The 17,282-nt window shown below is 31.8% G+C and overlaps 1 protein-coding gene across 1 annotated transcript; it reads right to left on the reverse strand.

Annotated features, from left to right (window-relative positions):
* Positions 1 to 793: 793 nt before the first annotated feature.
* On the reverse strand, positions 794 to 17,282 carry LOC124358607 (endothelial differentiation-related factor 1). Its single transcript, XM_046810913.1, has 5 exons — positions 17,026 to 17,282; positions 6,650 to 6,701; positions 3,566 to 3,726; positions 2,466 to 2,559; positions 794 to 1,115 (listed from the first exon to the last, which is right to left on the reverse strand). Exons 1-5 carry the CDS (start codon positions 17,095 to 17,097, stop codon positions 1,054 to 1,056), a joined length of 441 nt encoding a protein of 146 aa, XP_046666869.1. The 5' UTR covers positions 17,098 to 17,282; the 3' UTR covers positions 794 to 1,053.

Here is a 17,282-nt window from a genome sequence, read left to right on the forward strand (position 1 = left end):
GCTGATTTATGGCAATGGAGTCGAGTGAGTGGATTTGAGTGTTGTCAGATGTCTAGCTGCCGCTCAACACTCACAGTCTGGGTGACTGTGTGACACACAGCTGGTGTTCAGTTATTGAGCACTGCTACGTCTTAAATCTTGCGCTACTACTAGCTATGTATGAGTTTAATGTTGCAGAGTGACGTCACAAAAGTGTATTATATTGTTTACTGGATTTTTTGGTTCTTTTATTTTTGTTCCTTTACTAATGTGAAAGGTGTATATTGCAGGTGTGTTCTTGAAATAACATGAGAAAGTAGGTATATATTAATAAGAATTAGTTGCTGTCTGTCAAAGTATATCAGCATTGTGGTGTAATATTTAGTCGTGTGACTTCTTGATTTGGCACTTGTCTTACCTATTTTTATACTTAAATTACACGTGAAGTTGTTTTGTGTAATACCTATGAGCAATTAGTGAGTATTCTGTTGGTTTCCACACTAAAAACTTCACTTAGACAAGCCTAGTATATGATGTTAGCAACATCTGTCATTAGTCTACTGACTTGCTGTTCTATATCAATTTATCTTCTACTTCTCTAAATTAAACATATTATCTAATGTTGTTGACAAGAGTAGTTGTGTCTAACATATTTTGCACCAACATTGTCTCATTCAATATGTTTGAGCATCAGTACCAATAACCACAAAGACATAACGATTATTTTGTTATAAAACTTAAAAGTAAATCTAATAAATATTGTGTTTACAATAATTATAGAAGTTTGGTCAAAAAATAATAAACTCACTTTAACTACTGTTAAACATATTTATTTATCAAACATTAGAAGTAAAAAAATAACAAAAAACAGCCGGGATTGTAGAATTTTATAAAGGAAGTTGAAATGACAATATAATGTGCACACACCTACGTCTGTTATTTGGTTATCAATTTTGTAGCTAAGTAGAGGACTGCAGTAACGATGCAATGTGATGGCCCATGTAGTGAGGGCAGGAGACTGCGGCGTGCGGCCAGCAGTGTCTGGTGTGTGAGATCGGTTCTGCCCCCAGGAACTCAATTCTTGGCTCCAGGGGGCAGTAACGGGCTGCCCATGTCCTTACCACGAAGTTTTATTCCTATAACAGTACAACTTTGACTTTGATACACATATACAACAAGTTGCTGTGCTGAGAGTTTTTTGGAAAATGGGAGCTCATGAAAGAATTTTTTTCAGAAACTGTCAGTTCTCTTATAATTAGCTTTTTTCTACATGATAATTTTCTTCGAATTTTTCTGTCTAACCAGCAATGACATACTTAGGATGTCATGACGGATAGCCTCAATTAAAACCATTTGAGAAAAATAATAAAATCCTCAGACAAGATATTCTTTAACTAATAACTTTGGTATTAAATCTAATTGTATACATTACGTTTTTTAGTTTTAAAACTTCTAACAAATACATCAATTAATATTGATTTAGAAGTGATCATTTTACATTAGTTGCTTCTATTCAATCCTAAGATGAGGATGAATCCCAACAGGTTCATACATATAAACATCTTGTACTAATAATTATTACAATAATTTGTAGACATTTTAGTAAATAAGGTAGGAAAATTACAAATTAGATATAATTTTAAAATAACTAAGACCAATTAATTAATATTACATAAATAATGATACTTAATTTTTTATTACAACTCCAAAAGTATTTGTTTATTTCAACATGTTTCATCAGTTGCCAAACAAAAAATAATATATTTAAACTTATTGAAAACAAAGTGAAATAAAATTATTACAAACAAGAATTATAGAAACAATCTGGAGTATACAAAATTAACTGTAGTGACTGTGAAAGCTATTATATTGGGCAAACTGGCAGAAATTTTAAAAAAGGTTTAAGGAACATATACAAGCTTTGAAAACAAGTAACATGTCTACAATAAAATAAAATTTTGCTGACCACTTATTAGAAACTGACCATAACCACACATATATTGAAAAGAACAAGGAAATTTTAGATATCGAAAGGAAAGGGGAAAAATTAAACACAAAAAAAGAATTACATATCTATCTAAATTATAATAAAGATCCTAATAACATTTTAAATAGAAATCTGAAAGTATCTAAAGTAATCTGAAAAATAAGAAAAACCCAATTTTTGAAAAAATAAAATACAGATTACTAATAAAAATTACAACTGTGTAATTTAAATTTAACACATGATTAAATGATCCACATGTGTATATTTAGTTGTCTTATTATTTATTTAAAGGTTAATGTTCACTGATGATGGTTGATACCAAAACACTTGTATGGCAATAAAAACATTAAAAAAAGGTTTTAATTGACTTTTCATTATCTAATAATTTATTATATATATATATATATATATATATATATATATATATAAGAGAGAAGAAAATGTTATATAAATGTAACAATTATTATATAGTAGTTTATATAATTTAGGTAAAACTTACCCAAGGCTCTTTCTATTTTCCCAATTACAGCTTGGTTTGGAATGCCTCGACCAGCTTCGTAATCATTTATAACTTGAGGTTTCTCATTGCATTTCTGGTGAAAAAGAAACAGAAGTCAAAAGAAGGAATTGTAATAAATCAAACAATTAAATCTTTAAACTGCCACGGCCAAAGATATGCCTTAGAACTGTAGTTGTGTAAACAAATGCCACTCCCGTTTTCATATCAGCTGGTTTATTTTTGTTGTATCAACTGGTTTACACAATTTTATGTTAGGAATGTCTACAAGATAGCTGTCCCGTTGGTGGTGAAATCTTGTGAACATTACTCAAACCACTTGGATGCCAAGTGCTTTGTATCATACACGAGTTCAAGAATGGTTGTGTAATACGTTGGTATTTTACATGGTTTTTTCCTATGTTTATTTGTAAATAGTTGTGTGATAGTAGTAATATGTTGTAATTATTTGAAAAATTGACATTATCTGAGATGTTTGTAAACATTGTTAATTGTTTACTCTATTTATTAAACTTTAAGAAAAGTTTAAAGTTTGATGAAGGAAACAGGAATTTTCCGGGCATTTGCTATTGTTCAGTGATAAAAAAAACAGTAACACTATTTTTCATTTCAATATCTGCAATCTGATCTTTTCATCAGTTAAATAACTAACCTAGCACATAATTTAAAATCTAGGTTAAACTAAACAAATCATACCAGAGCGTTGTGACACGCATAAGTCAGGAATTACAACCACCATGTTGTGTGTCAACTTCACTAACTCTAAAACATGCACTTAATAAAACAAAACACAACACTAATTATAAAAACTGAACTACAGAATACATGTCACAATAGGTCTAGATCAACCAACCAACCAACCACCTATGACTGACCTTTGACCTATAATGTGCTGTACCAAAAACTCCTATAAATGGAAAAATACTTGGCGCTGGAGGGTCTTAGTATGTAACTAAACCCGGTGCACGGGTATCGCCTCAAATCCAGGAACGCGGTAGTTAAAGGGGTTAAACTAGGCCAAAGCATATTATTCTATATATCAGTTATCATATTTAATGGTTCCATTACATAAAATATCTTACAGTAGCCAAATCCTTCTGACTCCAGCCCTTTGCCTGACGACCCTGCTGTATGACTTTGCCAAGATCTAAAGACACTTTATCATGCTTCAATTCTTCTGTTTCTCTATCCAACTTGGCAGTGTTCTTGGTAGTAGCATGTTGCTTATTTTGTCCTCCGCCCCCTGGAAAACAACTTTGTATATTTTTTCATTCTAACAACAAAATAAACTGTTTAATATTTAAATTACTGGCTTACTAATTTAATCCGACACTTCACTAGTGTTTTTCACAAAACAGAGAGGCTGATGACCTTATTGTGCAACGATAAAATAATTCTGTTTTGCAAAAATAACAAAAAACAGAAATAAATATAGTCAGTCTCTCCTACCTACTTTGGTGCGTGCTTCAAGTGTGTCAGTGATAAATCCGTGATGTGTCAAGATGGTGACTTCCTCGTCAGTCTCTCCTGCCTACTTTGGTGCATGCACTAAGTCTGTTTTGCAGCTGATATAGTATTGGGTTCAATGTTTTATATTTTTGATGTACAACATTTTGGTTATTAATTTTGGTTTGTTCATAATCAATTGGTTTGTTACATAAACTAAATCTTTTACTTTTTATTGTGTATAAACACATGTTTGGAAGCCAAATAATAACAAATAAATAAGTTAGAAAGCGTTTAGAAAAACTTCCTCAGCTGTCTAAAAAAAGCTTTCTTTACAACTCAAGACAACTTTGATTGACCTGTTAATGAACAGAAAATTCCTTGGTTTCTTGGGCGAATGTGTGTTTTCCCACTCGGCTTTCACTCATTATTCCTTGACTGTACACATTACAAATGTGGCGATACATTTTAATTGGTTTGTGATTTTTCACCAATGAAAACCCTATCACAGATCACACTTGACAACTAGCGGAATTCTTAATTGCAGCATTCATTTCACACCACTGTATATTTTAAAAGTACGATAGGTGCAATACACAATCTACTACGGCTGATTGCGCACTGAATGTAGGAACATTCTGACGCCTAGATGGCAAGATGTTAGAGCCAGAACCTGGTCACACCAACTACGACCAGGTCTTAAACCCGCTTGTTCAACAGGAATTCTAGCATTGACAATGGGTGAAATTCTATTGTACAGCATCCTTTTAAACATCTCACTCATGAGGGCTATTGGGTAATAACTTTCAACACGATCCATTTCCTTACCTGACTTTTTGAAGACTTTGGTAGTTATCGCTGTCTAATTGAATAGTCACATTGAATAGCATTAAGAGATATAGATTTACTTTTATTCTGGCATGTTTTAGGACATATTTTGCACACACTGGTGACTTTTCCAGTTGGCAGAAAGGAGATCGCATCTTCAAACTCTCTCAGAATTAAGGGCCTGGAAATTCCAAAGGGTGTGGATGTATGCACTTTGGCTGAAAGACTTTTCAGAGGAGATTTACCTTAAAAGTTACTAAGTTTTTTGACTGCTATGTCCAAGGATTCTACAGTTTTCTCCCACTTTTCTCTACTAGCAATATCGAGGAGGCAGAACAGTAGATCAACAATCCTGTTTCACTAAATTCAAGATAAAGATCCTCACATTCTTGATACCAGAGAAAAAGTATTAGAAAGAGAAATATTACATGAGTAGTGTATCTGCTAAGCCTGTAGAATTTTACATTTTACTAAAAACTGTTGAGGATGTTGGAGTCTTTCATTATACACTTTAAACCCAAAAAACCAGTTAAAAACGAGTGAACAGAATTTATATTGGTACCAAAATCCTCATTAATCCTCCAGTTGTTTTCTGCCAATAATTTATGCACTTTTCTGCTTTCATGGGCCTGGTATACAGCTTGTACTTTTAACCCATAATAAACCTGAAAACTAGTTATAGATTCATAAACGAAAACCAGTATTAACGTTTCATATGTATCCTTTATCCTGACTTTTAATAAAACTGGAAACAGAAATTGTTAATCTATTATTTTCTTCTAACATATCAACAATCAAGAGATGTAGGAAACATGATAAGAAAACTGTTTTCATGTAACTAATCAATACAGATTAATTCAACTTTACAAATACTGAAAGTAAAATGCTTGATAGTGTTTGCCAAACAGAGGTTTATAAATTACTACATTGACAATTTGGTTAAAAAATATTCTGCAAAACTATAAAATGTCAGTACATTATTCTGATGAGAACACTAAAAGCATTATTTCACCAGTGTTAAGATATGTAAACAGTTGCACAAACACTAACCAGCTGTGTAATACATTACAATGAGGCACACAAGACATTCCCAGTAAATAATCCATGAAATTTAGCAATCACATCTCGAGAAACAACATCCCATTTGAATTGAAGTAAAGGTTAAGTTCAAGGTTGTTTATGTTTAAATTCATCTAACATTAGTAATAACGTAAAAAAATATATTTTTAATTTTACAGCAGGAAGCGGATTTTAATGGATAAGACTAAGAAAACTGTAATCTTATTAAATTATTTATCCAGCATACTCAATGTTATCCTGGAGTTAGGAATAGTGTTTGGCTAATTGCTACTATCACCATAAATGAGACTCTAAAATTTATTACAAAGAGATTAATTACTTGAATTGTTAAAACAGTGCAAGTCTTTTTAAAGGAGAAGTGTTATGCACAAAAATACCACCTTAATCACAGTTTTAATACAAAGAAAAAATTACAATATGAAGATATATAATAGAAGAAGAAACTGATATTTTATGAAACCCGGAGAACATACTTGGAATGAATCATCTAGGTTTACTCTGTATAGATTAAAAAAATACATAAATAATTTTTATAGCAAATCCTTATCTTCAATTTTAATTTCTAATGGTGCACATTATTGATGTAATTAAATATTCTTGTAATGCTGGTACGAGAAGTTGGATAACCTCAAATTTATTTTAGTTTGAATATAAATTTCTTGCTCTAGGGGTTTGTTACTTTAAACTCAAATCTACTTAGTTTTTAATCTGATGTCTAGACATCTTAGATACTACATCTTTAAAACATTTGCTATTTATTATGTAGTTTAAATATATGTATGTACATTTTTAATTACAAATATGTAACTTACATTTCTGTTGTGTTTCAACAGGGGCACCTTCTCTTCTGGCCCTATTTACAGCCTGCAAACAACACATGTTATAAATAAACTTTTTTTTAATGTTCGTTGAACCCAATTTTAAATAGTTACTTTGATGGTCCTTTGAATGCCAACGTCTGATTGATCGGACCATCAAAGTTTAGTCAAAAAACCTCAACATCCGATCAACCAGAGTGCCGAGGTCCAGGTGAAAACCTTTAATAGCAGTAGTTTTTTAATCAGCTGTTTAGGAAAAAATCTTTTATAAGTCGTTTACGAACTTCTAAAGTTTGTTTGAACTGTTTTGGTTTATTTCTGAAGTAAATAACACTATCTGTAATCAATTTTTAGGTTGTTAGTACCTGGACACAGCTGTTTGTTTTAGTAATTGCTATGTGATAGTGATACTCATTATTGTTTGTTTATAATAATATTATAATATATCTGCATTGAATAAAAATATAATTTTTTCGTACCAATATTTTGGTCTGAAGTTAATTTTTTGTGCCAAAAAATGTTTCGGTTAGGCATTACCATGTCATAAACAAAATTGTTCCACATGAAATGCCATTCATATTAACACTATTCGATAGCGTATATAACCTGCTACAAAATTTAATTTAGATAAAAAAAATAACAAAGGATAATACAAAGTAAATCTTAACAGGTTACAAAAACATCAAAATAATAACATGAATAATTTTATCAACTCAGTCATTAGGCCCATACACACTTCATAGGATAAACTGTCCTTGTTCATCCCAATTCAATAATAATAAACAAGGAAACTAAAAAATCCATCCCAATTCAATAATAATAAACAAGGAAACTAAAAAATCACTCAAAGGAATTGTATCCAGAGCAACAACAGATTTAAGAACACCTATATAACTAAGCACTATATAAAATGATGTGCTATGCTGTTTACATAGGTGTAACTAACACGGAAAAAGTCTGTATAGTCACAAAAAATTTTATAATACAATAACCACTTGGCAGATTTTGTATGATATTAGTCTTAAAATGAACAAGTATTAAATACAAAATTATTTTCAATAAAAACAAAAAAGTTATCTAACCTTCCCATAAAAAGAGATTACATTTAGGAAGTTTAGGGTGCAGGACTTTGTAATGGATTCTTTTCTTCAAATACACAGAATGTTGTATATGTGTGTGTTGTATATGTTGTGTATGTTGTAATGTTGTGTATTGTTGTATGTTTTGTTCTTTAGCAAAACACACAACAATAAAATCAACCATCAAGGCTCAATGTTTTGATAAAGACAAAAAAACCAAAGACTTTTCAAATTATGTAAGCCACTGTGAGATTGTTAACATCAACCATTTCAAATATTTGTGCTCGAAGAATTTGACTTTATTACTTAAGAGCTGGATATAGTGAAAAACGCTGAGTTTTACCCCATTAAACCCATGTTAAACTTTAAGTACTTTAACCTCCTCATTTTTGTTGGTAGAATTATGACAGATGTCTCATTTTAAAGCTAACGCTAATAAATATCCAAATGCTTTATAGTTTTTTTCTTGTAAAGTGTATATTTTTGAATATTTAAATGATAAACGACAAAAACGTTTGAAATTTTTTCTGATTATCAAATTAAAATATACCAAATAGTTTATTGAAAAATATAAAAAGATAAATATGGTATGGTATACATTTTAATATGTTCAGTGCAATAGGGCAGCATTTCTGTCAAAGGCACTTAACACCAAACATGCGCTGCAGATCTGTCTGACAATTATTGTTGTTGCAATATCGTTGATTGTTTCCAGTTCTTGTTACTTTTAATTGGTGTAGTGACATATTTAATTGATGATGCATAAGTGTTTGTGTTGTGCTAGAGCGACATCATCTTGACTAAACATATCTACAAATGGTACCCTCTAGAACAATGCAGATGAGAAAAGAGGCTTATATATTGTTGTTGCTTAAGAGACAGAAGACAGATTGAAGATTCTAACTAGGAGACAAATATACCACAGTGAACAGTGAACCAAACACAATTTCCTTCTTCTTCATGTGTGTTTGTTGAAAACTATTAATTCAAAAAGATTGTGTGTTAGTTTAGTTAGGGATTTGTAAAACACAAGTCCCATAAAAGGTCACCCAAAATGCTTCTGACAGGACAAGCTGTTTTCCACCATTTAGATAGGAAAATTACAATTTTCATCGACAATAATGTATTTATTAAAATTAGTCTATCTGTTAAGGCCACAGCAAAAACAAACACTATGAATATGAACATATTATGGACAAAATTTTTATAAAATTTATTTTTTTCAGCTAAAGGAATTCTAAAATGGATTTTTCCACTCAATACTCAAAATCAAGTCTTTACACCATCATAAACTTTCTCCAATAATATGCATATGAAAGAAACTAATAAATTGTCTTTCTAATTATGTATAAATACAGACAGTTTGTATATGAGTTAGACTACTTAGAAATTAAAATATGTGACTCAGGTTTATAATTAAGAGCATAAATAATGATTTTTTTATATAAAACTATTGTACTTAACAGTTAGATGAGATATAAAATAATCACTGTTTACTCAAGGGCTGTTTTTTAAACAAAGACTTAATGTTATTGATGGTGATTATAAAGCGCTCACCTATCACTAACAAAGATGATGTTTCAGATTAGCATCACTCATTAGTTTGGTTGAGTGTTCCACTTGTTGATGAGATAAACACATTAGTTTTAAGCGTATTGACCATCACATGGCCAATCAAGTGTTTGACATTAACATTACTGTCATATATACATTAATTGTACTCACACTCCCCTCTGTCATGTGCAAGGATTTGATTAAAAAGGCTGAGGAATTCAAAGCGCTGGATGACGAGATAGTCGAGTGTATACATAATCCAGCATCACTGAACAGTTGGGATAACCTTTTAGTCACTATGGATTTCTACCTGAAAAGCTTGAATAACTTGGTTGAAGAAATACTCAGTAACACACATGAAACGATACACAGTGAAGCGGAGAAAATTTGGAACGGTCAAATGCCCAAGTTCATAACACAAGTTTTGGATGAGACCATGTGCTCCATTGTGATGCCGATCACAGCCAACCAGATAGACAAGTTTTATAAAAAGCAGGAGCTTGCAGAAAAACAGTGGAACAAGTTTAGTGACTTAGTTAAAACAAAGTATAGACTGAAAGTGTTATAAGTGACTTGTGTTATTCAGACCAGCTCAATTAGTGTGGTTAAGGTAATTTGTTTTATAGATGAATAAGCTCCATTCTTTTTAAATTTGATCAAGACAAATTAAAACATTAGTACATGACAGAGAGACTAAACTGATCAAATCACAGGACAAAACAAACTGTTGTAGGAATACAATTTATTTGTTTAGAGCACTTTTCTGCCCAACTCCTTTTCATAAATAAACAGCTTATACATCATTTTACTATATGTTATTCATAACAATTTCTACACTGAGTACTGGAAAACTGAGTGAATGGAAATGCTCAACATTATTCATACTATATTTTTTGTAATTATATTAATAATATGGATATTGTTTAAAATTCTGCACTCTCAGTTATAATCTTACAGTATTACTAACTTGGTACTGTCTCCTAAGTGACGATAATTTATATCATAATGTACGGTACCTAAATTAACTATTACAAAATTGTTACATTATATGTTTTACAATTATTTTACTCCAGATTGCTATCATATATGGGGGCTGTTTTTCAACCTCTGATATCATGCCATGACGGCCAGATAAGTAGCAGGTCCTTCTCCAAAGAATTTCCTTCTGCAGTATTCCCTTCAGTTTGCAGGAAACGAATAACACTTCTCAATTTACATTTGGTGGGAGAAACAATAAAAGTGGTCATTTTTATGCAACTGCAGACCTGCGCAAACTAGCTACTTGAACTCGGCAGTTGTAACGGGGAAGATGTGCGATCGATCTAATGAGCACACTGCAGACCTGCGACATGTCTGGCCATCATGGTGCGAGATCATAGATTGAAAAAAGAAAATGGGCTTTATATCACTTTAAATAAAATTGTAGTAACTGTTTCGTGGAACGATTTATTTCTGAGATACAAAGGAAATAAGAAGTGAAAAAGGAATTTTCATTGATGACATTTTAAGAATTTAACATGTGTTCTATAAAAGTAATCCATTACTGATTGAGTAACAAGCTGCAGCAGTCAGCTTAGCATACTGGCAATCGTGGTGTGATCTTGGTTAGATTGAAGAAATTGTTACAACCTTATTTCCACAATTGTGCACCTGATGAAACAATTAAAATACCTCTTTATTTAGACAACATTGGATAGCTGCTGGGTAACCAGACTGAGCTCCTTTGAAGACTAGTTGTCTCTGACATTGAAATAATGCAAGGAGTTCATTCGGAATGTCTTTGTCACTGACATTTTATGGATCTTTTCAGACAGACATGGACTCTAGATTTCAGAAATCAATCTATACCAGTGTCAGATTTCAGATGCTACACTGAGCAGAAGGTAAAATGGAGTTTAGCTTGTAGCTGATAAAACCAGATGTGAATACTGACTAATACTTGTTGCAGGTGTTGACAATTGCACATTCCCAATATTGTTAATTTTATGATGAGGCCTTTCAAAATAAAAAATTTAATCACCAGACACATTTATACATTTTTCATTAAATCCTAATTTCTTTCAAATCCACCTTCTCTCTATGCCAACATAAAAAACTACTCAATAAACCGAGAGTTAATCTGGATAATTGGGCAGGGAGAACCACAACATGAACAAAAAACACAGAAAAGGATAAAGTACAATCTGCAGGATGGTTTCTGTACAATATTAACCCAATGAAGAAGTATTTATTGAGGCATCTGCAGTACCAGTAACAGTAATTAAAATGGTCAAGACTTTGGTAAAAAGTCTGTCTAAAACTAAATCCTTAAAAGGTTGAACATTAATTTTTTACCACCGTCTTTTCAGTAAAATTTTCCTTGAAAACATGAATTATATTTGTAATACATTATTAATTTAAAGAAAATGTTAATTTTAAACATAATTTTTTTTAATTTTGAAAAAAAAAACATTAACATTATGAACACCAACCAATACTAATAATTTTTATTTTTGTGAGGCTTTTTGATAGCAAGGCTGTCTTCATCAGACACATCACAAAAGTGTCATTATCATCACGGCCTTAATGATGCCGTACCTATAGGTACGGCAACAATGGCGGAACAGGCTATTGTGTTGGAGACGAGTTTATTCCGATGCTGCGCTCTTGCACATGTTTTTTAACGAACTGTGCAGAATACAGACCAAGCTAACTGCATTGCCTTACTGTAACGGCTTTGTTTGGTTGGCTGATCAGTTTTTGGAAATCAGATTATTTTGCGTTCCTACTATTTAGAAATATGATTTGTTAGGACTTTATTTTATAAACAAACTTTTAATATTTACAAACAAAAAATGTGATTATTTATTCTTTTTATGCATTTTTAGTTTTATTTGAATGGATAAAAACTAAAATAAATAATTTTATTCAAAGAGTATAACATTAATTTATTCGGAGTTTATAAAAAGACTACTCTTATAATTAAAAAGTATTAAATTAAAATAAGCAAGTTTAGTAGAAAACTACGATTTGGCCATTCACTCATCTATTTATGGTGTTCTTTGAAAACATTCCCTGCACAAGTCAGGTTGGTCCGGACATTTCTCACAATACTTTGAAATTTTACATACACTCTTGGCTTTTTTTTATCCCCCTTTACCATTGCCTTTTTATAACACATCTTACAATTTTTATTTCAATTTTGGTGGCAGAAAAAAACACCCCTCGATATAACAAACTCTTAATTTTGATGTTTCTTATTTTCTTAGCATTGACTGATAATTATATTAAAACATGGAAGAAATTGAAGTTGGTAACTGCTCAAAATTACCAATGAATCACTCCCAGTTCCCTAGTTAAGTGGATGTTAGGTTAAATTTTGGTTGTTATTATCAAATTGTGATAGGTTACTTTTTAATAGCTTTTACCCTAACATTTGTGGTTCTAATAAAAACTGTCACACTCAGGTATATTGTAAATTTGTAGTTTTAGATTGTCGTTGATAGTATTCCTAAACCTAATATTACCAAAGGAGTACAAATTTGATTAGTAGAAATCACAACATCCTAAGCTTATATTTCATATCAATTTGCAACCAAACAAGAAAGAAGTATATACTGTCAAGGTCATTAAATCATAAATATATAAATTTTATAGATGTGATAAAAGGGTGAATATGAAAATAAATGACGGAGTAGCAAAATATAAGATTCACGTTCTTAATCTATTACAATCATCCACAACATAAAAATATATAGCTTAGAGTGAAAATGACAACTAACAAAGTTATAGAGGAATAAAAGTGGAATTAATTATGACCTGTGCAATTATATTTCCTTGTTCTACATCTCCAATGTTTGTCACAACCAACATTGTATTGGTTATTACAGAGTCAGACATCTTGTGCAAGTTAATAATACTAATGCATTCAAGAATTTTGGCTCAAAAGAGTTATTTAAACAACCTCCTAAGAATAAAGTGCCTACCATACTGACGCTTAAGATATCAATGGACGCTGATATAAAAACACATTGATCGAGTTAGCACCTACCACTAAATGGTCAAACAAACTCTAGAAGGTCTTATCACGAATGCTTCCAGCCATTGCTGTGAGCTGAGAAGCGCAACATGACAGAGGTATTACCTACTACTAAATGGTCAAACAAACTCTAGAAGGTCTTATCATGAATGCTTCGAGCCATTGCTGTGAGCTGAGAAGCGCAACATGACAGAGGTATTACCAACCACTAAATGGTCACACAAACTCTAGAAGGTCTTATCAAAAATGCTTCCAGGCATTGCTGTGAGCTGAGAAGCGCAACATTACAGAGGTATTACCTACCACTAAATAGTCAAACAAACTCTAGAAGGTCTTATCACGAATACTTCCAGCCATTGCTGTGAGCTGAGAAGCGCAACATGACAGAGGTATTACCTACTACTAAATGGTCAAACAAACTCTAGAAGGTCTTATCATGAATGCTTCGAGCCATTGCTGTGAGCTGAGAAGCGCAACATGACAGCAGAGGCATTACCTACCAGTTAATGGTCAAACAAACTCTCAAAGGTCTTATCACAAATGCTTCCAGCCATTGCTGTGAGCTGAGAAGCGCAACATGACAGAGGTATTACCTACTAGTAAATGGTCAAACAAACTCTAGAAGGTCTTATCATGAATGCTTCGAGCCATTGCTGTGCGCTGAGAAGCGCAACATGACAGAGGTATTACCTACCACTAAATGGTCAAAAAAACTCTAGAAGGTCTTATCACGAATGCTTCCAGCCATTGCTGTGAGCTGAGATGCACAACATGACAGAGGTATTACCAACCACTAAATGGTCACACAAACTCTAGAAGGTCTTATCAGAAATGTGTCCAGCCATTGCTGTGCGCTGAGATGCACAACATGACAGAGGTATTACCAACCACTAAATGGTCACACAAACTCTAGAAGGTCTTATCAGAAATATCTCCAGCCATTGCTGTGAGCTGAGAAATGTAACATGACAAACATGATAAACTCAACTGGCTGGAGGCATTTCTGATAAGACCTTCTAGAATTAATCGTTTTGGCCATTTAGTGGTAGGTATTACCTCTGTCATGTTGCGTTTGTCAGCTTACAACAATATTTTAAAATTTTATATCCAACATTCTTCTTGTTACGGTAATTTATTATAACTCTTAATGTTTACGATTTTTATATATCGAAGTATGATAATATGGATACAGTATAATAAGCTGACCCAGTTTTTTATATCGATATTATCAAACGATAATTAATTATACCCATCGATGTAATCAATCCATAGTAATTAATTTGAACAATAACTAAATCATCTGCACCAACTGTACAAGCATTTTCATATTCTAAACACAATTTGTTCTATGCGCAACTTCTTTTAAATAAAAAATAGTCAACTTTAGAAAACTATACAAAATAACACAAAAAGATGATTTACTGTCTCTTTCTCGGTTTGTTTGTTTTGTTGTTTCGTTTTCTTTATTATTTGAACGTCATTTTTCCCATCACCTGTCTTAGTTTTATCGTTTGATTAATGGTTATGGTTCCCTTATAATTTATGAAATTATATAATTTTTAAAACTATTTATATTAATTTAAACATGTAAGTTTAATTTTGTATTTCAGATACGTTGATATCGATTGATAGTTCTGTTATTCAATATATATAAGTATCGATGATTGTAATAAGCGATATAAAAACTGGGTCCGCTTATCGTACTCTGCCCAATAATATATCAAATTGTTCGATAATAGCAATCAAATAACAAGTGTAGGCCGTTTATTAAAGTCTCCCTTTATTGTGATAACTAAAGTTTGACTAATTGGTGTGTGTGCTTCTATATAGCTTTAGTCGACAGGAGATTATTTTGTTGATTAGTCAGCTATAAGGGAAATGTTAAATAATGCTGATTCTTAGTACAGTTATCAATTAATTCATAATTAGTTTCATCATAGTTATCAGTTAATAATTTTAATGATCTATTCACAATTTCCTTCAAACAAATTAGTGTAAATCTACTTACATTTTACTATATTGAAGGATAAACGGGTCTGACACCTTGTGACAAAAATAAAACATGTACATCTCCATTATACTTGCGGCCATTACAGATCGGCAGTATTAGTGTCAGTGCAGGTTATTCAGTGGTAACCTATTACCGGAATAACTTGTTATCAGCAACACTGTTATTTCAGTAACAGCTGGGCTGAATGATTTGGCATTCTCATAACGACTTTCTGGTATTACATGAATTAGTAACCAATAACAGCTGAGGTGATTTCCTACAAGAAATGAGGCTAGGAATGGAAACATTACGCTATAGAATGTTAAAACGCGATATAAGTAGTTATAGATTAGTTCATCATAAATATGTTATTAGTAATACCAAAGTTGAAGATAACCTTTATGAGCACTCACGTAATCTGACCCTGAATTCGGATACTACCTCGAGGGATGTTTTTATTTTTTCACCATCAGTGCGGGTTTCAGTGACCACCCCGCACTTCTGATGAAAAAAAAAAACATCACTGAAGATAGTACCTAAGTTCAAACTCAGATCACATAATCGCTGCTAATAAATGTCAACTTTAACTTTTTGTATTTATAAAACGTACATATGTATAACTTATAACAAATCCCAGTTTACTTGAAACTTAATAACATTATGTAAGTAACAGCATGATGCTAACAGAGATTGGATTGGATTGGCTGGCAACATATAACTATGGTAACAGGTTACTGGAACGTAATACCTCAACACATTATATTTTGTAATAGGTTAACAAATAGCCTAACAATATTTCCTATCTCTAGCAACCATTACTTAAATACCATATGCACATGATTTAACTTTGTTTGAATTCATTTGGAACTATGATGTCAAACTCAATTACATTATAAACTTTATAGATTGTATTATAGTGAAGCTACATTGTAACTGTATGTAAAAGAAATACACACATTTTGGATTATAGAAAATAATTAAACTGTATTTATGCTAGGCTTGGGCAGTGTAATACTTACAATTACTTTAAAGGGTAAACATGTCTGAGAGAATTTAGATTGTTCTAATCCATAGTAGATTCAATAATCATGAATAGAGTGTTGGTGACATTGTACTGCAGCCCAAATTTTTCAAACTATATGACAGTGCGCCCACTAGAGTATATATGTGATTTTATTAATGGACACCAAAGTTATCCACAAGGGGATGAATGCACTGAATACAGGGAGTATTCAAGGCTGTTGATGCTATACAGACTGCTCAGATAACCTATCAGACACAGTTAATACTCAAAACCATAGATAAAAAGAAGTACAATATACAAATATAACCACAAAATGACATTTCCACTTCCACTAAATTGTATAATAACTATAATTACTGTACTGATAGGGTGAGCAGAGTATATAAACTTGGAATAATTATAACTGGACATTCGCAATATTAATTTTACTGATATCCTAAAAAAAACGATTTATCAATTTTTTATCAAATGTAACTGAGTTAGAAGGTTATAACCCTAGCACCTAATTTCTAAAAAAAGCCCACTCTAAGGGCTAAAAAAAGTTAATATTTATATATTTCAAACCAATGTATACTATATGCATATATGAGCCTAGTAGATATATTAAAACCTAGACCTTAGATACCAGATAGCTATATGTTGAGCTTAAACAAAAGTATGTACCATAACGTTGCAACAAATTGGTTCATTCAGTACAGTACTTACTTGCTCACTTTTTAAATGGGAGGCTTTAGGTGCTTTTTTACGGATTATAGTAACTGTTTCCCAGTCAGACATTGTAATAAATATTTAAATTTGATTGTATATATATATATGGAATGAACTAGAAATTTATCACTCTTTAGTAAAGAAATTTTGCGACTCTCGGTACAATAATGTTACGCTTCTCCTCCTCGCGAAGATCTAACTTTACTTTGTATCGAAGTTGCACCACTTTTTTCTCCCTTCTCTTTTTCTGGAAT

The sequence above is a fragment of the Homalodisca vitripennis genome, chromosome 1 (genome assembly GCF_021130785.1).
Source record: "Homalodisca vitripennis isolate AUS2020 chromosome 1, UT_GWSS_2.1, whole genome shotgun sequence".
NCBI lineage: Eukaryota > Metazoa > Arthropoda > Insecta > Hemiptera > Cicadellidae > Homalodisca > Homalodisca vitripennis.